At 34.7% G+C, this 26,355-nt stretch overlaps 1 protein-coding gene across 9 annotated transcripts in view; it reads left to right on the top strand.

Moving 5' to 3' along the window:
* Positions 1-26,355, top strand: part of Kansl1 (KAT8 regulatory NSL complex subunit 1) — a 187,815-nt gene that overhangs the window by 61,942 nt on the left and 99,518 nt on the right. For 4 of the 9 annotated variants that reach the window (XM_071603244.1, XM_071603246.1, XM_071603242.1 and 1 more), the window contains exon 3: positions 16,591-16,641. The exons of the other annotated variants lie outside the window; for them this stretch is intronic. In XM_071603244.1, the coding sequence (XP_071459345.1) occupies positions 16,591-16,641 (51 nt within the window). The remainder of the gene's footprint in view (positions 1-16,590; positions 16,642-26,355) is intronic. 9 annotated transcript variants of the gene reach the window in all.

Genomic DNA, 26,355 nt, shown 5'->3' with positions numbered 1-26,355 from the left:
TTACACATATGAACTTAATAGCTCTCATCAGCACAGTACACTGGGCATGGCATTGACTCTAAGGGTTGATGGGAGGTTAAGTAGTTTCCTTGTACTTTAATGATCCAGAGAAGTGACCAATTTAATAATTTTTTCCCCTCTCAAATAAGAACATTTATGGTATTTGAAAGGGTTGATTTAGCCTGGTATTTAGCCTGGTGGTGCATGCCTGTAATCCCTGCTATTTGGGAGACTGAGACAGGTTTGAGGCCAACTTCAGCAAATTAGACCCTCATTGAAAATAAAAATAAAAAAGTATGGGATGTAGCTCAATGATAAAAGAGTTTGCCTCCCATGTGTGATCTCCTGGGTTTGATCTCAGTATTAAAATTAAAAAGTAAAAAAGAAAAGCAAAGAAGGATGATTTATACCTTTTGTGCAAAACTGGCTTGTTTTCCCAGTTGCTGGAAAAATCTCTCTCTCTCTCTTTTTTTTTTAAACTGAAATTGACCTTTATTTGTTGTACTATAATGGAAAAATCTTTTTTTTAAAAAATCTTTTAGTTGTAGATGGACACAGTATCTTTATTTATTTATCTTTATGTGGTGCTGAGGATCGAACCCAGTGCCTCACCCATGTTAGATGAATGCTCTGCCACTGAGCCACAACCCCAGCCCCAAAATAGAAAAATCATTTTTTTTTTTTTTTTAAAGAGAGAGAGAGAATTTTAATACTTATTTTTTAGTTTTCGGCAGACACAACATCTTTGTTTTGTATGTGGTGCTGAGGATTGAACCCGGGCCCCATGCATGGCCAGGCGAGTACGCTACCGCTTGAGCCACATCCCCAGCCCAGAGAAAAATCTTTTAAGATAACATTTTATGTTCTTTCTCCCTGTGCTTACTGGTGATACATGAATTGTAGCTATTTATTTAGTAGGTATTAAAAATAAGTGTTTTCCTCAAGAAAGCTTTTTCTGGTAAATCTAGTTACTAGAAGATTTTGAAAGGAGTGAAAGAACAATCGAAGAATATCTGATGGTTTTTCACCCATTTAGTTTGAGTATGTGTCCTTTCAGTGCCTGGGTAGAAGGCTTTTGGTATCTTACTTCTGTTGATTTATTTGGCAAGCCTCAGAAAATGTGAAGGATGAACCAGAGATTTTTTTGTTTCTTTAGCAGAATAGTGGGGAAAATTCTGGACTATTGTTGAATTGTTAATTTTGTCTTGCTAGACTTAAGTTCCTCGTTGACACCTCAGGATTATACCTTTTTTGTCAGAAATGTTGGGACCAGGCCAGGCTGGGAAAGGCTGTTTTCACTGTTAGGCATGCTTTGCTGCAGTATGCTGAGTGGCCTGGTGACCCTCCATACAGCTCTTGTTACTTGCATTTCCATAAGGAGTCAGTTCACTTGTTTCTCTCAACCTGGTATCATTGTGTTTGCTTATTGTAGCTATTGTTTATTCTTGTTTGTTTTTAACTTATGGCAATGAAAAATGTCTAAGCACAAGGTTATGTTGTTCTGAATGGCCTTGGAGGAGGATGGGGTGTAGTGAGAGAGTAAAACCTTTGCAGGATGGGTATCTTTTTTACTTAATAAAGCTACTGTTGGAGAAGTTCACTTTCATTCCTGTTAAGAAGCAAAACCATAAGTTTTATTTTTTTTCCCAGAAAATTGAAAACTATGACAGACTTCCGCTCAAGAGGCTCCTGGTTTCACAAAACAGAAACTATGATAGATGATAAAGTTCATTTATATAGAACACACAGGGTTCCTAATGCCATTTGATAATATCAGATATCAAAGAATTTGTTACTACTTTTTAGATGGATAAAGTTAGCATAGTTGAATCCTTCATTGATTTATTTAGTTACCTTTCGTAAAATTTTTACACTGATTGAAAAGATGTTTTTTCGCGTTTTTCCTAAAAAGGTCTTCAGCGTTTTCAACTGAGTTGCTGCAACTTCTGTTTCTCTATACTTCCAACTGGGTGAAAATGTTTTTTTTTTTTTTTTTCCTTTTCTAAACTGGCACTCACCCAGCAGTTTTTTTTTTCAGCAAGTATTCTTTGGGCACACCCTATGCATAGTTATTTCTGCAAGATCCTTATTCAGAAGGCCAGGAAAATAGACCCAGTCTTCTTTTTGTAGAATTTAAAAAGAAAAGAAAAGAAAAGAATCTTGTTTAAAACTTATTTTGCTTCTGCCTATCTGTACATGAAATTGATCTTTTTGCAAATACTCACACTCATAAAAGTAATTTTGTTTAGAAGTGTAAGTAGAAAATCTGATTTTGTATTTGCAGGAAGATTGCTTAGTGTGGTGATTGTCCTCCTAACTAAGAGTTCTCTTAATTTTCTTCTTTCCTTCCCTCCCTCCTTTCTTTCCTTCTTTTGTTGTAGATGGACAATATGCCTTTTATTTTATTTGTTTATTTTTATGTGGTGCTGAGAATTGAATCCAGTGCTTCACACATGCTAGGCAAGTGCTCTGCTACTGAGCTACAACCCCAGCCCTTAATTTTTTCTTAATGTTAGTTTGATAGTAAACAGGTCTCGGATCCTAGAGTTGAAAGGTAAGGAGTAACCTTGAAAATTTAAAGTAGAATATATTCAAGGCTCTTTATCTGTCTAGATACAGATGTACACATAACACTTAGTTGTGTGTGTGTGTGCACGTGCGAGCATATAGTGTATGAGAGGTTATTTCTATTAATGTCTAAATAATTTAAATTATTTAAGCTTTCGTGGTTTGCTTTAGTGTGATATTCACTAGGTAAGATAAATGTCCCTAATCTCATTCATGAATGGTAAATTGGCTGATAAATTTATAGAAAGGTAAAGCGCAGAATTACACTTTGGTGTTTCCTAACAGGCTGGCCTAAAAGCAATAGCTTATGTTCATTCCTTTGATAGTTCTTCAGCTTTGATCAGAGGAATCATCTTAGTTGATAATCTGAATAGAAACTAAGATGTGTCATCATTGAAGATAGTCAAAATGTTCCTGAGGCATTTCCAGAAAAGGAGTTCCAGAATTCTTTGAGCAAAATAGTAATAAATTTAACAACTTTCAAGGTGCTGTAATTACTTGGAGACTAGCTTTTCAGGATCATTTATCATGATTAACCTTGCCTCTGAAGGGTAGTTAAATAAGGAACGATGAAAACGTTTAAGAAGAATTGAGGGGGCTGGGGTTGTGGCTCAGTGGTAGAGCACTCCCCTAGCACATGCGAGGCCCTAGGTTCGACCCTCATCACTGCTTAAAAATTAATAAAGATATTGTGTCCATCTTAAAAAAAAAAAAGAATTGAGGACTTGGTTCTTGTCTTCAAGGAGTTAATTTATATTACTGTACCCCTGGCATTGAATTGGAAAAGGAAGCACCAAAGATTAGTATTGGTCTGCTCAGTACTAGGTACATGATTCAGGAATTACATACTGAAGTCTTAGGAGGAGTGATTACTTTGAGATTAGCTGAGCAGAACACCTGAGATGGAACTTGAGTTTGGATCAAAGATGATGCTCAGCAGTAGAGTGCTTGCCTATCATATGTGAGACACTGGGTTCGATTCTCAGCACCACATATAAATAAATAAAATAAAGATCCACTGACAACTAAACAATATTTAAAAAAAAAAAAAAAAGGATGATTCTTAGGTTTCCAAGAAGAAATACCATGTTTGAGGTCCAAGGATGAGGGAACTCAGTATTGAATCATATATCAGTGAAAGAATTATCTGTCAAAGATATAAGGTTCAAGAAAAGGAAGATAAATTTGGAAGACTAATTTGAATTTTATCCTAACAATAGTGAGGAAACATTTAAGTATTATGGCGTGATTCAGGTGCTCATAAAAAAGTCATTGATGGATTGGATGTTCTCAGATGGTTTGTAGCAGGGCAAGACTAAAGGGAAGGATTCCCCCTTTAATTATTACGGATAAACAGTAGCACCAATAAATATCAACAAATATTAAAATTAGAAAAGAAAAAAAGACTAAAGGCAAGGTTATTGTGATAGCCTAACTGTAGATAAAGATCTTGAATCAGGGCAGTATCATGTATATGTTTGCATACACTGGGACTCTCCAGTACACTGTTGAATAGTACAGAGGTAGGGGACTTTCTAATCTGGTTCCTGAGTTTAATCAGAAAAGTTAAGTTTTGCCATTGAGTATGACTTGTACTATAGGTTTTATAAAGTATTGTTATATCAGATGTAGTTTTTTAAATTTCTGACTTACGTATTTTTGTCATGATTGAGCATTGAATTTAATCAATGCCTTTTCAGTATCTATGGAGATATTTTTATAAGTGTATACTTATGCATTTTATATTATTATATTTATATACATATTTTTGTATCCTATACACATACACACCTCCCCAGAACCTTTAATAGATTTGCCAATGTTGGCTAAACCTTGAATTTATTGAACTAATATTGTCATTTTTATGAATTAGGTGCTCTTCAGGACACCAGAGACAGGGCAATGGACAAAAGGACAATATCACGTTTTCTCTAGTTTACATTGCAATATGTGGAGTTGTAACATAAATACTATAAAGTATTGATTATCTAGATTACCTGGAGTATTCTTTACATATGTCAAAGGTTATTTTGTTAAATGTTTTTTTTTCTTTTCATTTAATGTGTATGTTTTTTTTTTTCCTGCTCTTTCTTTTTCCATGTTAAAAAACTTGGAATGACTTGTCGTTTATTTTTTGACTAGGTATGGTTATGGTTATGGAAGCTTCATAGATTGAAAAGGTAAATCATCCTATCTTTTGTATGCTTAGATTAGCTCTTGACATTTTAATAGAAGTTGACTGTTTGAACCAGTTGCCATTTCATTTTTTCCTGTATGTATGTTAGTTTGTTCATCCATTCTTTTTTTCTTTCTTTTCCTTCCTTCATACCCCGCCATATATTAATGGTGGGAGAGACTAGATTTTGTCATGTTGCCCAGGCTGATCCTCAGACTTAAGCTCTAGCAATTCTTCTGCCTCTGCCTCTGGAGTAATAGTGTCTATAGGCATGTACCACCATAGGTATCTCTTGCTTACATCTTAAAAAATTATTTTGTGGTCGTTAATTTTAAAAAATTTGTAACCTCTTCATGAGCCAGTTTTAGTGATGTATTTTTCTATAAAATTGCCCATTTTGCCTAGATTTTTTCAAATTTATTGACAAGAAATTCTGCTTTGTATTCTTTTCAAGTCTTTTCTTCAATGCTGCTTTATTCTTTTATATCTGTTCTTCCATTTCTAATTTTTTTTTCCCTTTTCTTCTTGGATACAAAGCGTTCCTGCTTTATCATTTAGTTTTTAACCAGAAACTAACTTTTTATTACATTGATTAAAGTTATCTTTTTTTGTGTACAGTGTATTTATTTTTTACCTTTATTCATTTATTCTGTCTTTGGATTTTTTTAAAGCATTTCTTTTTTTTTTTAATATTTATTTTTTGTAGTTGTAGTTGGACACAATACCTTATTTTATTTATTTTTATGTGTGCTGAGGATCCAACCCAGGGCCCCGCATGTGCAAGGCGAGCACTCTATCCCTGAGCCATTACATAACTCCAGCCCCTTTAAAGCATTTCTTAAAGAATATAATCACATCATTTGTTTTATTTTCTTTAAATATACATTGAGGCCTAACATTTTCTTTGAAATAGTTGGACTGACCATTTTGAAGAGTTTGGTGAGAATGATGTGTCGTCCCCCCCCCCCCACACACACACAACAATTTTGGTTTCTCTTTAGTATAATTATTTAGAAATGTTAATATTTCTAGTCTGAATTATTTTTTGGTACTTTTTAACTTCTTATTTCTAAGTTTGTTGCATTCAAAGAATGTGGCCCGTATGCTTTCTGATTTTTGGAATTTGAGCTATGTCTTTTGTGACTTATTACATGGTCAATTCTTAAAGCTTTTATGGGTATTTGAAAAGTATGTTCTAAGTTTAGATATAAAGCTGTACATTGTGTAATAAATAGTCGGTGATTTTTAAAACTGAATTTTTAAAAAATGGATTTACAATACTGCTAGTAGCAGTCAAGTATTGCTCAGTGGTTGAAGCTGGTGGGTCTACCTGGATTTGAATCATGGTTTAATGATTGTTTTTTCTTTCTTTCTTTCTTTTTTTTTTTTTTTTTGTACTGGGAATTGAACCCAGAGGCACTTTACCATTTGAACTACATCCTCAGCCCCTTTTTAAAAAAATTTCCAGACAGGGTCTTGGTAGATTGCTAAATGCCTTGCTAAGTTGCTGAGACTGGCCTCAGACTTGTGATCAAGCCTCAGACTCCAGAGTCCCTAGGATTACAGGCATGTGCCACTATACCTGTCTTATGTTCATCCTTTTAAATTGGATTCTGAGGTCAAAAGATAACTATTATTTTTGTGCATTTTTTTTAAAGAGAAAGAGAATTTTTTAATATTTATTATTTAGTTTTCGGTGGACATAGCATCTTTTTATTTTATCTTTATGTGGTGCTGAGGATCGAACCCGGATCCTGCTCGTGCTAGGTGAGCGCTCTACCGCTGAGCCACAATCCCAGCCGCTTAGTGGCTGTTTTTTTAACCCCCAGATTATTTTCTCAAAGTTTATATCACTATTCTGCTTTTGCTGATATATGAGTATGCCAGGTCAACTTCAAGCTTTACTGTTATTTAGAAAAATGAACTATTTGCATATTTTTCAACTACTTTCGAGGAGGATAAGCTTTTGTGTGTGTGTGTGTGTGTGTGTGTGTGTGTGTGTTTGTCATTTAAAAAGATTTCCTGCCTAAGATTTTCTGGTTTCTGGGTTTGTTTATTTTGTGATACCAGTGATTGAACCCAGGGTCTTGTGCATGCAGAGCACACACTACCACTGAGATTTATCTCTACCTCTTACTTTTTTTATCATTTGAGTAATAGTTTCTACAAGACAGGATGATTGTTTTTAGAATCTTTTACATAGGCGGCGGCTTCTTTTTTTTTTTTTTAAGTATTTGTTTAGTTGTAGATGGACACAATACCTTTATTTATTTACTTGTATGTGGTGCCGAGGATTGAACTCAGTGCCTCACATGTGGTAGGCAAGTGCTCTACCACTGAGCCACAACTCCAGCCCTATGCAGGATTCTTATAGGCTCTAAAAACTAAATAGACTCACTCTTCCCCTCCTTTTCCATATTTGTATGGTTTTCCAGAAATGAGTTTGTTTAGGCAGGATTTCTAGTAACAGAGGCATCATTGACATTTGGACTAGATAATTCTTGTGGGTAGCTGTTCTGTGTGCACTATTTGGTATTTTTTAGCCTCTCTGGTATCTGTTCTTTAAATGTCAGTAACATACCCCTCCTATTTTTGATAATTAAATGTTTCCAGACAGTGTCATGTATGCCCTGTGGTGCAAAATCACCTCTGGTTACAAAACTACTGTATTAGCTTTCTGTATATGTCTTTGGTGGGGGAACAGATACTAACGTCAACTTGCATAGTGAATATCCTTTGTAAGGTTATTTCAGTACAGTTTTACATCATCTTCTGCTATGTCATAAAGTTTGTGTTTTATTTTATAAAGAAATTGAAATTGAGATTAAATCTTTAATGCATTTCATAAACCATATACTATAGGTTACTTCTGCTATGATCATGTGTTTTATTTGGTCTGATTGCCCCCTATTTCTTTGTCACCATCCCTAAGAAAAGAATATTCTTTACCTGATTTCAGATAGTGCTTAAGGGTTTGCAGTGAAGATAAATTAATTGGTGAGTCAGATGGTACCTTTAAAGTAGAAAATTGCCTCCCCCTTTAAAGTAGGGTAAGAACAATTAAAAATAGAAATTCTTAAAGTGTAGTTCCAAGAGGGGAAGATATCCCTAAAGGACAAATCAGAAGTAGCATTTCTGTCCACCCCTACCCTTCATTTTCAGGTATATATGGTTCAAACATGGACATGCTACTCAGCCCTTCTCCCTTAAGTTTGTATTGAGAGAAGGCTATTAGCCACTGCCTTATTCTGGTTTACCTTTTCCCTTTCCTATTCATCTCCCACCAAAACTAGATATCCTTTTATTTGGGTATGTTCATTTGCCTCTACTGCAAAAATTAACAGTTTTCAAGGTAGTGGGACTGGCTTCAAAAATAGCATATGATTTAGAAGGAGTATAGTTGCATGAGAACAGGGCACTAAACCAGCAGTGAGTGTCAGGGGAGTTTTCTTACATATTGAGACATCTGGTGTTCATAGTCTCTTGTATTGTTCAATTATTATTATTTTTGCCTCGCTACTTTCCTTAACTTAGATAGTTACTCCCGGGCCTGTGTTTTCTACCACTTTGGAGTCCCTGTAAGATTAGATTTTCTTAGTTTCCCCTCTCTCTCTTCAGCTGACATTTTGTTGTTCTTCTTGTTGTTGTTCTCATCTATATTAGGTATAACTCAAATCCTACTCCTGGGTTGGTAATCTAGTATTGAATAGATGTCCTGGTCTCATGATGTTTCTTGTGATATTTACCTCTTGTCCTGCCACATTGTTAACTCTCCCGCCTTTTTACTAGTGTTGTTTGTATTATATGAAAATTAATGTAATATGTAAGAGAACATTTTGTAAACCACCATGGAGTTTACATCCTGTACTGCTTTGTTTCCATTTCCAATGCACATTTTGGAATTTGTATATGTGACTTCATTTATATATTTACTGGTTAATCCCAGAACATTTCTTTCCACAGGCTCCTAATTGAAAGAAAGTTACTAATAAAAAGGGCACTATTTTACTTAGGGTAAAATGACACATGAAGCTAAAACTGTTCTTGTGCCCATCTTTGTAGAGATGGCATTTTTTAACTCTGATAATTTTACAGTTATTCATGTCTCTTAAGGATCTCTCTCTGATCTCAACTAAGATGTATTGATGAGCTATGTACTTGCCTGTGTTTCTTCATTTCCACTTTCTTGGTGAATTAACTTGACAATGGAACTGAATAGTGTTTAGGATAAAATATTACAATATGACTAAGAAGTCCAGCTGAGGAAGCTTTGTAGTTAAAGAGTCTGTCTTTCTTCCAAAAGCCCTTTTAGATTAAAAATAAATAAATTTTAAAAAAAGTTGCTTCAAGTTTCTGATTTTCTATATCATGTCTCCTGAGGATTTGACATTTCTTTGTCAGATGTTTCTATACAGTCAAGAGTCAAGGTAAAGGGGTAGGCAGAATGAATGCCTTAGTGAAGTATCTGAGTAATATTTAAAGTCAAAAACCATTGTGGTTTTAGCATATATGGATTAACTGATTCTATAAATAAGCAGTAGTTTGCTGCTTTGCTTTCTGTCTTGCCAATCACTTTTAAAAGGGCTTATTAGTCGAGGGTGTAAAAATCAGTAACTTGACACTCCAGATTGGTATGAATGAATTGGTTCATTACTTGATGTTTGCTTGTTGAACTTGAAAAATCAACAACAACAAAAGAATAAAATCTACCCCGTATGTCAGTCTAACACCTGTTCTTTTCAAATCCTTTCGGGACCATCTAAATACTCTGAAATTCTTCCTCCTTCCTGCCCTCTCCTTTGTGTCTGGTGTCAGTATTAATTCACCTAAATTCAGGGTCAGTCATCCTGTATAATAGCACTAATTGGTGGAAATACAGTGCTTGAAAGGGTTTCCGGTAAAACTACAAAGGACTTCATGGTCTTAATTTAGTCCTTGATTTGTCTTCAAAAGGTATGATATTTTTGAAGTTTTCATAACCTAATATTAAGAAATGAGCTTTTGTTTCACGTAAGTTTAAACTGAAAAATGTCATTTGTGTTCTGGGAGTGTACTCTAAAATCTCAGTGGCAGGTTGTATTCAAGTGGAGTAGAAATACTGATATTTGTTTAGGATGCTTTTATAGTATAAAATTATTCAGGGACTTGTATATTAATCTTTTTTGCTAGAGATGCCAGTTTTTTGAGAGTTCTTTATTCCATAGATAATGGCTTTGAAAAACTTGATCCAGTTAAAATTTGTCTTCAAATTGAATGGTTCTCAACTTGTGCTTTACACTAAAATCTCCTGGGTAATTGAGGTGGGAAAAAATTCTATGAAACTATCTCAGGAGTAGGATTCAGATACCTATATTTTTAAAACTCTCCAGGAGATTCCATATAGTAGCCAAAGTTGTAAATCACTGCTGCTCTAAGATGTTTTTGCAATTGGAACCCTTTAGAGAAAAGCTTTAGGATTACTTTCCAGAATATGGGCATTATTTCATAAAGCCTTAAAGTAAGAACTCCTATTCTATTCTGAGAGTAGCCTTGACATGATAAATTTAATTAGAAGTGCCTGAGTTTAAGAAAGTATGTAGCTTGGAATGGCAAATAAATGTATCCTTCATTCATTTAACGATCAACAAATATTTATCAAATCTTCAGTATGTTTGCATACTACATTAATTACTAGGGATATAGCTGTCAGTAGGAAATTACTGTTTCCACGGGGATTCATCCTAATAAGGAAGACAGACAATGAGTAAAATGACCAGAGGCCAGTTAACAGGTGATAATAAAAAAAGAGTAAGGAGATTGAAAGTGATTGTAATGGAGAAGTTATTTTAAAATAAAGTGGTTAGGGAAATCCTGTCCAAAAAGGTAACTTGTTTTTTTTTTTTTTTTAGTTGTAGATGTACACATACCTTTATTTTATTTTATTTATTTTTACTTGGTGTTAAAGATTGAACCCAGTGCCTCACACTTGGGAGGCAAGCACTGTACCCACTGAGTACCCCAGCCCAAAAAAGGCAACATTTACTTTGGTATCTATAAGAAGCAAGGTAGGAAGGCCTTGAAAGATCTTGAGAAAGCGTGTTCCCAACAAAGAGAACAAAACAATTAGATCTTATTGTGGCACTGTGCTCAGTTTGTTGGATTTTCAGCAGAAATGCCTGGGTAGCAGGAGATGACATGATGATCCATGTATAGAACAAGTGATAGAAAATGAGGTCAGAGAGCCCTGTAAACTTGTCAGATCCTGGGCATTTTAATTTGATGGAAACTTAATTGTTGATTGTTAACTGAATATTTACTTTATGCTTAAAATATTTTTTGGAAATAATACTGAGCTTTCCTTTTTTCAGAATTAGTTAGAAAATTAGCATGCAATATGTTGCTAAATTACACTGCTGTAAGATCCAAATCTTACTGCATTTCTCTTTGAGGGACCATCTTTGTCTATATTTTCTTTATTAAGATAATGCTGAACATAGAAGATACTCAACAGTTGTTTTTTTTTTTTTTTTTTTTGTAAAAGTATATGTTTTTTAGTTGTAGATGGACACAATATTTTTTATGGGGTGCTGAGGATCAAACCTAGTGCCTCACACATGCAAAGCAGGTACTCTACCACTGAGCTGCGGCCCTAGCAGTTTTTGTTGACAGTCAACTTATATAGCAGTTATCAAATTTATATTTATGAAAGTCATATGGTAATTGATTTACTTATTTTGTACTGGTAATTATTTCTAGTCTCACCAGGTAGGTTGTGTTAACGCCTATATTACTAGAGAAGGAGGAAGCAGAGATTTAACAACAGACAGAATCTGGATTTGAATCTGGATCGATTTCTTTTCCTAGTTTATCATGCTGCACAATGGGTGTGTGTGTGGGTGTGTGTGTGTGTATTTTGCTTTTTGGTACTGGGATTGAACCCAGGGGCACTTAACCACTGACTACATCCATTTTAAAAAATATTTTATTTAGAGACAGGGACTCACTAAATTGCTTAGTGCTTTGCCAAGTTGCAATACCTCTTCTTTTTTTTTTTTTTTTTTTTTAAAAATAAATGCTTGTTTATTTAATTTTTTTTAAATGTGATGCTGTGGGTTGAACCCAGTAAGTGTTCTACCATTGAACCACAACTCCAGTCCTTATTTTTGAAAGTATGATTTGTTGAGCCAGTGTCATTAGTCTTTAGGCAATATAATACAAATTAAGAGGACTTCAGACTTAGGGTCTTACTGTGTTTCTGAGAAACTATCTCAAAATACAAAGGGCTGGGGATGTAGCTTGGTGATAAACACCCCTTGCTTGGTTCAATCCCCAGTATCAAAACAACATCAAAACAAAGGAGCTACATTTGTGGAATGCAATTTGGAATGTAGTAGGATGGTGGGGACCCAAGGAAGCCCTTGGGTATCAGGCCAAGGTCTGTTGAGCTCTATTTTGTAAGGATTATCAGAGTCAGCAAACCATGCCCTGTGGGCCAAATGCAGATGGAAGGTGATTCTTGTAAATTAAGTCTTTTTTTTTTTTTTTTTTTTTTAAACACAGCTACACTCATTATTTAGATATTGTCTATATAGTTGTTTAATACTACAGTGGCAGAAGTGAATAGCTGACAGGTTTTGTGGCTGGCCCTCTAGAGAATCATGTCAAATGAAATGAAGACTAGAATTGCAGTTGCTCAAGTAGAGAAAGAGAGAAGAATTTATTAAATTCAGCTATTGATTAATTTTGTGAGTATAGGGGGAGGACTTTGTTTTTAAGTGTCAATGATAAAAGATGGTGATTTGGGTAGCATAGGCTTTTAGTTTTTTGCCCATTCTTGAATGGCTCTAATAAAGGACCTCATGTTAAATATTGGTTTAGCGAACTGATGTTAGACAGTATGAATTTTTGCTGTTTGAAAGCTATGTGCTAAGCACTTTTTATAAATCAATCTCCTTCAATACTTTAGAACTTTTCTCTGAAGTAGGAAGATTGTATTGCTACCACCCTATTTTTCTATTGAGAAAGATATGATCCAGACTGTAATCCTTGAGTTACACAGCTACCAATGTTAAGGTTATTTTACCCTAAACTTGTATCCTCATTTCGTAGTCCGAAATTTTACGTTCATTAGAATCACCCTATTACTTTTATTAATGTTATTTTTCGTGGTGCTGAGGATTGAAGCCAGGGCCGTGTGCATGCTAGGCAAGTACTCTACCAACTGAGCTATCTCCCCAGCCCTTCACCCTAGTACTTTTAAAAATACAGATTCCTGAGGCTTTCTATCAAAGCTTTTGTCTTGTGATTTGAATTTGTTTTTTATCTTTGCACTGTACTAGAGAAAACATTGCCTTACAGCCTTCTATTACCACCTGTTGCCTCATATGAAGAATGGTTAAATTTTACCCCCACAGTGCTTCCCACGGTGCCTCAAGTTTTTGCCTTTTTTAAAATAAACATTTGAAATATTTATTAAGCAGGTCGAAAGAGATAATATGATTGGATAGTATCTTACCAGTTGAATTTCCATTTCTCTTTAAAATATATTCAGAATTTCTGAACCAATACAAAATGCGTATTCATTTTCAATTGCATTTGAATGCACATATTAAAGTAGATCATATTTTGGCATCCGGAACTATGGCTTTTCAAGGTCATTCTAATGTGAAGGAACAAATTTCTTAGATCATTGACTCTTTTTAAAAAAAAAAATTTTTTTTGTTTTAGTTGTAGTTGGACACAATACCTTTGTTTTATTTTTATGTGATGCTGAGGATAGAACCCAGTTCCCCACAGAGGCTGGGCGAGCCCTCTACCACTGAGCCACAACCCTAGCCCCTCGTTGACTCTTTATTTAAAAAAAAACAAAAAAACGGAACTTGTAGATGTGAGGCCCCCTTAGGGTATCAGATATCCATGATAGAGATTTTTCTGCTATGCTTTTAGGATCGGTGTAGAGGAAAGAAATCTGGACTCTCATAAGATTGGAAACCAGTTTGGCCAGTTAGTCACTATATGACCTTGGTTAAACCATGTAACCTTTAAAAATAATGTATAATGGAGATGGTAATATGGTTTCATGGCTTGCCTTGTTTCCTGTGGTGTATAGAGGGTCAGACTATGTGAAAGTTCCTGTGAAAATTAAAAGCTTGTTCATATATGATATGGTGGAATTCATAGAAGCTTGTGGGTTAATGTGCATTTATTTCAGTGCTTTTCACAGTTGATTCTCAAAATAATAAATGCTTAGAGAGAGGTTACATGGAAGCAGGCTCTCTCTTTAGGAGATGTTTTAGCTGTCTTGAATGAAGAACGAAAGAATGAGTAAAATGATTTTAGAGAAGCTAATATGAATGGAGCATCACTGTGCTCCTTGTTTCACTTACAGCTTATGATTTTAGGTACTTAAGTGAGTTTTGTTTACCTAATTTATAACAGAAGGTTTTATAACGGAAGCATTTCTAGGATTTGCTTTATTAACTCCCGAGAAAAGGTTGTGTTTAGACAAAGCATAAAAATATTCTTCAGGAAGGTAGCTTTTATAGATAGTGCTTAACTTTTTTAAAAGTCTTGATGAAGGTTTGGGTAATTTTAGTATTATCTCTAGATACTACAGTGTGGAATAGCTTAAGTAGAAATAGAAAGTTGGTTGTAGAACTCAGTAGATTTGTCTTCCTTAAAAAAAATCATAGGAGGGGGCTGGGGTTATATCTCAGCGGTAGAGCTCTTGCCTCGCATTTGTGAGGTACTGGGTTCATCCTCAGCATCACTTAAAAAAAATAATAAAGATACTGTGTCCATCTTTTAAAAAAAATCATAGGAAATAAAAAGGGCTAAGTCATGGCATCTATGTTTGAAATATGTTTTTAGCCAAACCCTCTCTCTTTATAAAGAGTTTGATCTCTTTTCTATTAAGAATTGGATTCCTGATTTAGAATATTAACCCTCTGGCAAAATTGAAACAATTGACTATTTACCTTGATAACTTTATTTACCACCCTCTATGTGACATCCAAATAATCTAAAATGAACTGGAGAGTTAAAAGTACCTTCCATTTTGTATAGGCAGCAGTAAGTTTGGCCTGTGAAGGTTAATGTTCTCTCTCTGCCTGAAGACCCAAAGAACAGTGTCATTATTATTCCTTTCCTGGGAGAGGTCTGCAAAAGCAAAATTGTCATCACCAGCTACTGAAAGGGTCTTAATTCTATTTCTTTCTTAGGATAAATCTTTTGCTATGTAGTGTCTCCTGGGTACAGTTCTTTTCTGAGGGGACATTTATAATTTCTAGATATTTTCCCCATAAAGTAAGTTGTCATGCAGATTATATACCTGGCAACCTATACGTCCACTTCATGGCTGTTTTTAAAGGTTCACCAGAACCTTAATGTGCTTTATTTTCATAAATGATTAGAAAGAATGCTGAGTGTGTATTTTTGTATTTAGAATTGATTTAGAGGCTCCTGGGAGTCAGTGAATTTGGTTGAACTTTCCGTGGTTCAAATATAAAAGTGCAGTTTCCTATCAAAATTTTGTTGTATAGGCTTCTTTGTACTGAGGTGGAAATCTGGAATATCTTGTTCTGTTTAAAATTAGTGTTTGCTCATTCATTCAATAAACATTTCTTGATAATCCATGAGTTTTGGCACATCATAGGAAGTCTAGAAGTATGTAATCTGTACCTGCTAATATAAATAATGCAGATTTTGAAAAGTACACAGGACTTGGAAGGTAGACTTTTCTTGCCTTCAAATGATAGCACTATAATTTTATCCTTCCTTGAACTAATTTAAAAAAAATTCTTTATTGCTTTTTTTTCCTGATGATAAAAATCATAAAACCCCCTTGCAAAAAGCAAAGAACCACAAAAGTAAATCAGAATGTGTTCTAATATTACTTGATCTGTTGTAATATCATTGTGGAAAGTATTATCTTCCTTTGGGATAATAAAATTGGCCGTCTACATCTGAGAATTCAATTGGAGATGAAAATATTTGGGGGGAAATTATGTTTGTATTTGTACAGACTTCTTGTTATTCCCTTAACAAGTACAGTGTAATAACTATTTACATAGCATTTACATGATAGACATTCTAAATCATCTCGAGATGATTTAAAGTATATGGGAAAATGTATATAAGGTATGTCCTTTATATAAGAGTTGTGGATTTTGATAATACTTGAACCAAGTCTCCACCAACACCGAGGAATTACTCTGTAGTAAGCATTTGATTAGGAACCAGATTTTCAAGTTCTAGCATTTTTATAACTATGGTCCCGATCATATCATTGAACACATCAGGGCCTCAAGTTTTCTAATTTCTTGTACTGGGAAAATAGCTTCATGCAATTGCTATGAAAATTTTAATATATGAGCACGTATATGGTATTAGCTCTGAAATGAATATTATCACTTCACTTTTTCTTCCCTTTATTTCATCTGAATGTCCTGTTTTCAGTTTGTCACTTGGCCTTTTTTTTCTTTTATTAATCTTTTTATTAGTTGTTGATGGATTTTTATTTTATTTATTTATTTATTTATATGTGGTGCTGAGAATCAAACCCAGTGTCTCTCACATGCCAGGCAAGTGCATTACTACTGCTGAGCCCCAGCCCCAGCCCTGTTACTTGGCCTTTGAGGACTTTTTAGTTTGTGTATATCATAGCTGTATGCACATGTTCATCATTTCACTGTACTTCTGAGTTGTATTTTTATAAACTTAATAGTTTTAAAAATCCCCTGGATTGAGCCTAATTTCCTTTACTATATATTGTACTGTGTTTTTTTTTTTTTTAATTTCTTTTGATGGACTTTTTGAATGTTTTCTGGTTTGAATACAACTCTTGATTTTTATTTTATTTATTTAAGGTCTCAAAATCTACAAAGAAAAGAGGGTGTGAACAATTCAAAAGACTACAGGTATTTCTTGTTAGTTTGCTTTGTCAAAACATTCTCAGTTATAGTCATAACAGCAATATATGTCAGTATATCATTTTGTTCTTTTAAACACTCCAATTAGCATAGAAAACAACTCTAAAAAATGTTCATTAAGTTGGCGAGGAAAATCACCTTTACTTAAATTCACATTTAGGAATTATGGTGAAGTGGAACATTTTTAAAATTTATTTATTGTGATACTGGGGTACTGAACCCTCTGCCCACACCCCTTTTTATTTCATTTTCAGGCAAGGTCTTGCTTTCTGGGCTGGCCTTGAACTTGTGATCCTCCTGCCTCAGTTTCTTGAGTTGCTGATTACAGGCATATGCCCCCATACCTGGCTTCATGCTTTTTAAGTAGTCTTTTTATAATTTTTTGATGAAGCAAATATACTAGTCCTGTGTTAAAATATTTTGGAATCCAACTGGGATAAAGGATGCAAGTTAAATTATGTCTATAATTTTTGTCTGGTGATCTTTTCTCTTGAGCTCTCTTTATCAATCTAAAATAGTGGAAATCTTTCATTCTTCTAGATATTTTCAGTGGTCTTACTTTTAGAAATTAGCCCTTTAATCCATCAACACATTTTTTATTTAATGAGATGAGGAATGAATTAAGTTCAGTCCCCCAGTATCACAATAAATAAATGAATTGCCTAAATAGCTGATGATGTCTCAATGGCATTTATTTTTATATGACTTCCCCTTGCATTAAACCTACATGTTAAGTTTGCAGATATTTTCTTTCCCTCAAGTATATGTATATTGGTTGTTCAGTTTTCTTTGTATTCATTTAATCTGTTTTGTAAGAGTTTTCTTTAGTATTTTGGACTTCTGTTGCTTTTATGAATATGGTTTGTGACATATTTTTATTGCTGGCAAATAGCAGAATTACTAATTTGCATCATTCATCTGGTCTCTTTTCTACTTTAAAAATGTGAATAATTACAAGTTATCATTTTTAATAAGCAATTCACAGTTATATATGATTGTATACATGTGTGCTTCCTCCTACCCTTCTTTTCATTATGTTGCAAAAATAATGACAGGACAAATGATATTTTCAATTAAAACCACACTGGCAACTTAAAAATTTTAATGTAATCAGCGAAAGGCCTAATAGTGGCTTTGAATATTTTTAAAATGTTAAACAAGGGAACATAAATAAGAATCAGGTGGTAAGATTACCTTGCTTTTAGAAAAAGAATTCTGAGCTCTTGCGTTTGGTAAAGTTTATTTCATGAAACCAGGCAGGGTGATGTGCACTTGTAGTCCCTGCACTCTGGAGGCGGTGGTATAAGGATCACTTGAGCTCAGGAATTCAAGACCAGCCCGGGCAACATAGCTGAGAACAGGTCTCAAAAAATTAGCCATGTTTTCTTTTGAGTTGCTAGTTCTATGGCAGGAAAACTAATTTTGCTTTAATGCAGATAGCCTTTTCTCTTCTACAAAAATTATAGTCTTGAGAGTCATGAAATTTTATTAGCAGTTTTAAGAAGCTTTCGATGGCATGTGAATGGCCCTTTGTTTTATAGATGGTAAAACTAAGGTGTAGATAAATTTAATTGCCTTGTGGTCTCACAACATGGTGGCCAACTAGAAACTAAAACACAAATGCAGCACAGACTCACTTTTTATATTCCTTTATAATAATTCTCCCAAAGAGTTGTTTGTACTTGGCTTCAAAGGAGAATTCACCCCTTAGACAATAGCAACTGTATGGGAAGGTATTTATTCCTGAAAGTATGTGCTTGTCTTTTTGTAATACCTTACCTTGTTCTTGACTGTCTTTTCTTGATTACTGTCCAAGAATATGTCAAACACTGTTTACCTATAGAGTGACAATTGCCTCGCTTTTGATAGTCCTATCCCTCCTATCCCACAACCCCCATTTTCCTTTTTCTTTTTAGATAGGATCTCTCTTCCCCAGGCTGATCTTGAACTCTTCATGGGGTTCATATGGTCCTTCCTCCTCTGCCTCAGACTCCCAGGTAGCTGGAAATCTGTAGATGTGCCCCACTGTTCCTGGCATTAGTTTTTAAACTATCATCTATTTAATGAAGGCCACATGATTTTTTTTTTTTTTGTCTAAATATGCCTTTTTAAAAAAAAAATTTCTAGATCTGATGGACAGACCATTCTTGTTAATTACCTCATTGTATTTTTGTGTTCCTCTGAGACAACTGTCTATGGCTTGATTATTATTACAGTTTAGTAGTCCTATGATCTCCCCATTCTGAATAACAATAGTGACCTTGGTTTAGATGTGTAGATAATTTATTGTTGTTGTAGCTACCTTGGCAGCCTTATTGAGCCTGCTTTTCAACTTGTACTCTTTTCTTTCTCACATAGGTCTTTCCCATTTTGTCTCCCCTATTTAAAAAAAAAATATTTATTTTTCAACTGTAATTGAACCACAATACCTTTATTTTATTTATTTTTATGTGGTGCTGAGGATCGATTGAACCCAGGGCCTCGCACATGCTAGGCAAGTGTTCTACTGCTGAGCCACAACCCCAGTCCCTCCCATTTTGTCTCTTTACAGTTAGTCTTTTACATCCAACTGCAGAAACAGATTATGCATAAATTTCACACTGCTTTAATATGATATACTTGCAGTGGGTCAGTTTGTTTAGTTTTTCTTGGTCCTCTCCTTCTTGCGATAATTAGCCACGGTCGGGTGGGCCCTCGGAGGTGATACTTCCCTCAAACTGAAGTAGGAGGTGCTACAGTGAAGGTGTGTGTTGGGGTAAACCAATGGAAGCTTTTTTGTGGAAGCCACGTTGAAATGGTAGAACTACAAGGTGGAACTGCAAATTAATACAACTTTTCTGGAAAGCAGTATGGAGATTCCTTAAAAAACCATATGACCCAGCTATCTCACTTGTTATATATCTAAGAAATCTAAAATCAGCATATTAAAGGGATGGAACCACATCGATGATTAAAGCAGAACAATTCACAGTAGCCAAGCTAGGGTACCAGCCTAGGTGTCCACCAACAGAGGTATGAATAAAGAAAATGTGATATGCATACACAATGGAGTTTCACCAACCATAAAGAAGAGTGAAATTATGGCATTTTCTGGTAAATGGATGAAACTTGAGAGCCTTATGCTTAGTGAAATAAATCAGAACCCAAAAGCCAAGTGTCAAATGTTTTCTCTCATATGTGGAAGCTAGACCAAAGTAAAGGAGAAAAGAATGAAATGTTGTTGGGTGGAATCCACAAAAATACAAGACAGATTAGTGGAGTTAGAGGAATGGGAGGGAGGAAAGATGGAAAAGGCAGGAATGGTGGAATCAATCTGATGAATACATAAATGAATATATCACAGTGAATTTCACTTTTATGTGTATCCATAATTCATTAATTTTTTTAAAAAGCCATAAATAAATAAAAGTAAGATCAGTAGAGAAAAGGGAATAGAGGGAGTGAAGAGGAGAGGGAAAGGGAATTGGAGCGAATTTAATTCTATGCATATTAATTGTGTCAAAATTATGTATAACTAAAATGAAATAATTTTTAAAATTTCTACTAGTGATATAGAACATGCATGGTCAACATCTCCTCTTTACCAATAAGAAAAATATTTGAAATATCAACCAATTTTCTCAAGACACTACTACAGTAAATAAGCTTGAATTTAACTCAAGACTTAAGATTCATCTTTTTTAGTAATCTCAGTGCTCAGTTTGAACTCCATGCTAACTAAATAAGTTGGGGGGTGGGAATTGGGCATTAGCAATTTTTGAAGATCCTCAGGTGATTCCAATATTCAGCAAAGTTTAGAAGCCACTGGTCTTTCAAACCATTTTGTCCCGTTGTCCCAGATATGGAACACTTATAAAAACTTAAGTTTGGTACAAATTATAACAAAATAATATTAATAGCAAATATAGTAACATATTAATATAAATATAAAAAGCTCTAGATTATGATTTCCAACTTTAAAAAAAAAAAAAAAAAACTTGTTCCTGCTATGCTGTGGGCTACAGACCTGTAATCCCAGTAACTCAGGAGGCTGAAGCAGGAGGATCACAAATTCAAAGACAATCTCAGCAAAAGAAAGAGAGGGGGGAGGGAGGGAGGGAGGGAGAGGGGAGAGAGAGAGAGATATGTGTGGGTATGGCTGGTGATGTGTCAGTGGTTAAGTGCCCTTGGGTTCAATTTAGGCACTTTCATGTTAAAATTCTAACAACAAAAAGCCACAATTATACTTTTCATTTTTCTTCTTGGAGTCGAAGTTGAAAATTGCCTTCCGCTTCTTAATTTGTACCCAATGTTTCCACACTAAACCCAATGGAATATTTTGACCTTAGTTAAAAGAGACTCCTTGTAAACTTATCAGTATTGCATAGAAGTTATTAGACTTAAATTCTTGGTCTCTCCAGGGACCTTGATTTAGATGTGTAGATAATCTTGAAGAAAGAGAAGGGAACTTTGGCTCTTTTCTTGTCTCTTAAGATTAGCTAAATCAAGGGTTCTGTGAAATGATTCCTAAATGGCATGATTTCTTTTAGACTCTGTTCTGTGGGATAATCTGAGTTTAAATGTATAGGTTCCCTGTTTCAAGAAGCATTTGTTTTAATATATTTGTTTTACCTTGTAATGTGGATTCATAGGTGGGAATGCAAAAGGATTTTCAATCCTGGAACCAGATAAACCAGTTTTCAATTTAATATATGTTCAATCCTTACACAGTTTAGACTTCTTAAGAGAAACACAAATACTTTAAATTTTTTTTTAAAGAATTTTTTAATATTTATTTTTTTTTAGTTTTCGGCGGACACAACATCTTTGTTTGTATGTGGTGCTGAGGATCGAACCCGGGCCGTAGGCATGCCAGGCAAGCGCGCTACTGCTTGAGCCACATCCCCAGCCCTTAATTAATAGCTATATATAGTATCTGTATAGTATCTACTTTTACGAACTTGAAAAATCAAACACTGTCTGAAAATACTATATCTGAATTTCTGATTGATATGCATTTTGGACATTGAACACATAGAAATTTGATTAGGGGTTCAAAATGATAAAATTGCTATTTTGAATCTTCTCAGTCCTCTCATTTTCTCCAAGGTAATTTCCTTTTGTGATCCATTCTTCTGGGTGAGATATTTCCCTGAACACTTTCATTTCATCCCATTTTATCTGTCTGTCTATTTTTATTTGTTTTAATTAGTTACACATGACAGTACAATGATCTTGACATATCATACATTGAATCAGATGGAACATAATTTCTCATTTTTCTGAGTGTACAGGTTGCAGAATATCTATTTATAAAAGAATTTAACTCTTTGCTAGGCAAGTACTCTACCACTGAGTCCCAGCCCCAGCATCAGTTTGAAAAGGGTGTTGAGGCAGTAGGTAGAAAAATGGTGATATATGCCATTAGTGTTCAGTGACATTGATCTAGGTGTGTCACATGGTTAATGGCTGGATTGTAGAGCCATTGGTGAATTATGGTAGGCCAGTAGGGAGGCTACTTGAAACACATTGGATAGGGGTGATGTGTATGATCTGTTTTGGGACTGGAGATTAGAATGTTATCATTTAAGCAATAGGAAATTTTTCTTAGGGTTCTGACTTAATAAAATTGATACTGTAAAGTGAATTTTACACATCTATGCACTTGAATGGGGAAAGGCAGAAGACAAGCAGTTATTTTGCAGATACTTAGCTCATTATGGTAACATTCCAACATAATACATTTTATTCCAGAACTATCTAAAATTATGTATCCTTTTATGTGTAGGCCTCTGCATTCTTTGAAGTTTCTGTAAAATACTTCTGTAGTGAAAATTGTTATCAGTTGTTAACTGTAGACAACACTGGGCTGGGGTGTAATTCAGCGGCGGAGGTTTGCTTAGCATGGACAGGGTGCTGGGCTTAATTCCCAGTGCCTAAATAAAAAAATAATATATTAAAAAGAAAATTCTAAGAGGTACATTTGTGGGGCTGGGGATATAGTTCAATGATTAAGTTCTTGCTTAACATGCTTTGGACTCTGGGTTCAACCCCCAGCACCACCAAAAAAGGAAAAAAAGATAACAAAGAGTAGGTACCTTTTATTTTGTAGCAAAGTCATAAATTGTGAGAAGGTAAGCATTGAAGCTTTTCAACTAGATATTGATCTGCATAGTGTAAGCAAATGTTTGTTGTTTTTGTTACCAACACAGGCAAAACCTAATTTCAGTCCTTTACTCTCTGTAACAAATATTCATTAAAGTGCAATAATTATAATATATATAATATTATAATATATATTATAATATAATATACAGTTGCCATTTGATCTAACTTTTTGGTTGAACAGTTTTCAAAATGTATCCCACAGACCAGTAGAATCAACACACATTATCAAGGAGTTTGTAAGAAATGCAAATTAGGGCCATACCCCAAACCTACTGAACCAGAAACTCTGGGCAAAGGAATGGAATGGAGCCTAATAGTCTATTTTTGGGGAGTGGATGAGCAGGGGGAATAATTGAAGACTAAAACCTGAGGTGCTTAACCACTGAGCCACATCCCTGGCCTTTTTTATTTTTTAATTTGAAACAGGGTCTCACTAAGTTGCTGAGGCTGTCTTGTGCCGTCTTTCTGCCTCAGCCTCCTGGAGTCCCTGGGATTGTGGGCGTGAGCCACCATGCCTGGGTAACAGTCTGAATCTCTGGGTGATTCTTGGCATAAAGTCAGAATTTGAAATCCCTTGATTTAAAGCAAAGAAACAATGCCATTGAAATATTTCATTTGGATTATTTAAAACTCTTCAATTCAGAGTGAGAAAGCAAGATTTGAATTTTGGTGTAAGGGCTAGGTTTTCTCTTCATTTTTCTTGAACTACAATTTTTGATTGTCAAAACAACTTTTTATTAAAGAAGATGAAGCTTTGGATATTTTTGTCACTTGAGTGGCCGGCCCTTCCTTCCCTAACGCATTCTCCCATTGGACCATTTGTTAAACAGTTTTCATTCCTAACCTTGTTTAAAATATTGGTCAGAGAAAGCATATAAACTGATGATGGAGGGACTGGGGTCGTGGCTCAGTGGTAGAGCACTTGCCTAGCATGTGTGAGGCACTGGGTTCAATTCTCAGCAATGCATATAAATAAATAAAATAAAGGAACATCAACAACTAAAAAAAATTAAAAATAAAATGATGGTGGCATTATTAGCTTTAAATACTTTAAAGTGATTATGTAATGGGGTTGGGGCTAACATTTATTATTATATTTCTTCACTGAGCAAGGCTCTATTTGATCTTATTTAATTCTTTTAAATAGATTTAGCATAGATGAGAGTCATTGTGTGCTTTTAAAAACAACTTTATTGAAGTAAATAACTCATTAAAAGTTTGTATAGTTCATTGACTTAAGTATAGTTTTAGAGTTGTACAAACATCAGCCATGGTCTAATTCTTTTCCTAAATAAACTCATTTATTCCTCACCGAATGTTGGCCATCACTTGTCTTTTGAAAATGAATGAATAAAGAAAATGGGGCATATAAAGTAGTACACCTTATCTGAAGTTTCACTTTCTCATGTTTCTGTTGTTGGCAGTCAGATGATGAGCTTTCTGAATTATGGGAAAATCAGTAGGAGTATCTTTAGGCTATATCATATTGTCTCTGTTATTCATCTCATTTCATCTCATCAGGTAGTCATTCTATCATCTTACATCATCATAGGAAGGCTGAAGTGCAGTTCAGTAAGATATTTTGAGAGAGAATACCCTCACATTTTTATTATAGCATATTATAATTGTTTTTCTTCAGTTATTGAAAATCTCTTACAAGTTTTAACTTGTATGTATAGGAACTCACATAAGATATATAGACTTTTGTTTTATTTGTGATTTCAGGCATCCATGGATCCAAGAGTATCCATGTTATGTGTTTAGCAGTGGAAATGCTATGGATGTAGTGGCGCACACTGTAATCCTGGCAACTCAGGAGGCTGCGGTGGGAGGATTGCAAGTTCAAAGCCAGCCCAGCAGATTAGCAAGGCACTTAGCAACTTAGTGAGACCGTCTCTAAATAAAATATTAAAAGGGGCTGGACATGGAGCTCAGTGGTTAAGCACCTCTGGGTTCAATCTCCTGCAACACCCCCCCCCCCCCAAAAAAAAAAAAAAAAGTGGAAATGATGGGTTTTATAGTAACTACACTCAACTTTTAGAGGAACTTCCTGTTTTGCAAAGCAGCGGTGCTCTTTTATATTCCACTAGCAGTGTATGAAGATTCCAATTTCTCCACATCTTTGCCAGAACCTTTTTTTGATCTGTTTTTTAAATTATAGCCTTGCTATTGATTGTGAAGTGTGCTCTCCTGGTAGTTTTGGTTTTGATTACGCTAATAACTAATGATGTTAATCATGTTTTCAGGTGCTTCTTGACTTTTTGCATACCTTCAGAGAAATGTCTAGATCCTTTGGCCATTTAAAATTTGGCCAAATTCTATAGGGATATAAGAATAACAGCAGTACAGACATCCCTTGGTTTCCCTGGGGGATTGGTTCTGGCATACTACCACTCACTGCAAAGTCTGAGGATGCCCAGATTTCTTATAAATGGTGTAATATTTACACGTAACTGATATATATCCTCCCATGCATTTTATCTTAGGTTTTATTTAATTGTTGTTACTGGGGATTGAACCGAGAGGTTATTTTATATTTTTAATTTGCTCTTGGTTAAATTTGCAGATGAGGAAGCTGTGGATATGGAGAGCTGAATATACCACGATTTTGCTTCAGTAAAGGCTAATTTTTTATTTACTGAGTTGCCTACATTCCCCACTCCTCTTTTATTATTTGTTTTTCTTTTTTTGAGGCAGGGTCTTTCTGAGTTACTGAGGGGTCTCACTAAGTTGCTAAGGCTAGCCTCAAAACTAATGATTCTCCTGCCTCAGCTTCCTGAGGTTCTGTGTACTTTTAATTGTATCTAGATGATTAATTATACATAATGCAATGTAATTGCTAAATAAATAGCTGTTATGTTATTTAGGGAATGATGGCCCCAAAAAGCCTGTATTTAGTACAGATGTGATTTCTTTTTTCCCTTAATATTTTTAATTTGCTCTTGGTCAAATTTACAGATGAAGAAGCTGTGGATATGGAGAGCTTAATATACCATGATTTCACTCAGTAAAGGCTAGTTTTTTATTTAGTATATAAACATTGTTTTCCTTTATTGTTTTGTAATGTGGGGAATACAGCAGTAGAGGAGTACTTTTTAGTTTCCCTTTTCTCTGCCTTTTAATGAATTGGCTGTAGTTTTTCCCTTAAAACCTAAGATAAGTTAGAAACCTAACAGCAAGTTAGAAAATTTTATGGTAATTACTTTTGGTTCCTTTATGATTCCTAAGCTACTGAGGGCATTTGGTAAGATTAAATATAATGAATTATATTATAGAATTCCTGGTTAGAGGTACAGTTTGTGTATTTTGTACAGTTTGTGCGTTAACTTCTTGACTTGTCCTAATACAAATTGTACTTGTTGGGTTATTGTGCTGATCCTTTGTCTTCAGTTCTTGTTGTTTGGTGTGGCCTTCAGATCAGGTGAATATTACTAACTGAATTTTGTATTAGACTTAATATTTTAAAAGTACTTTGAACTTTAGCTACATGTACATCCAAACAAGCAGACATGCTCTTGATTTATGAAACTGAAAAGCTAGTAAGTATTTACTTTG

This window comes from Marmota flaviventris, chromosome 17 (genome assembly GCF_047511675.1).
Source record: "Marmota flaviventris isolate mMarFla1 chromosome 17, mMarFla1.hap1, whole genome shotgun sequence".
Classification (NCBI taxonomy): Eukaryota; Metazoa; Chordata; class Mammalia; order Rodentia; family Sciuridae; genus Marmota; species Marmota flaviventris.
This window is presented reverse-complemented; position numbering and strand designations above follow the sequence as displayed.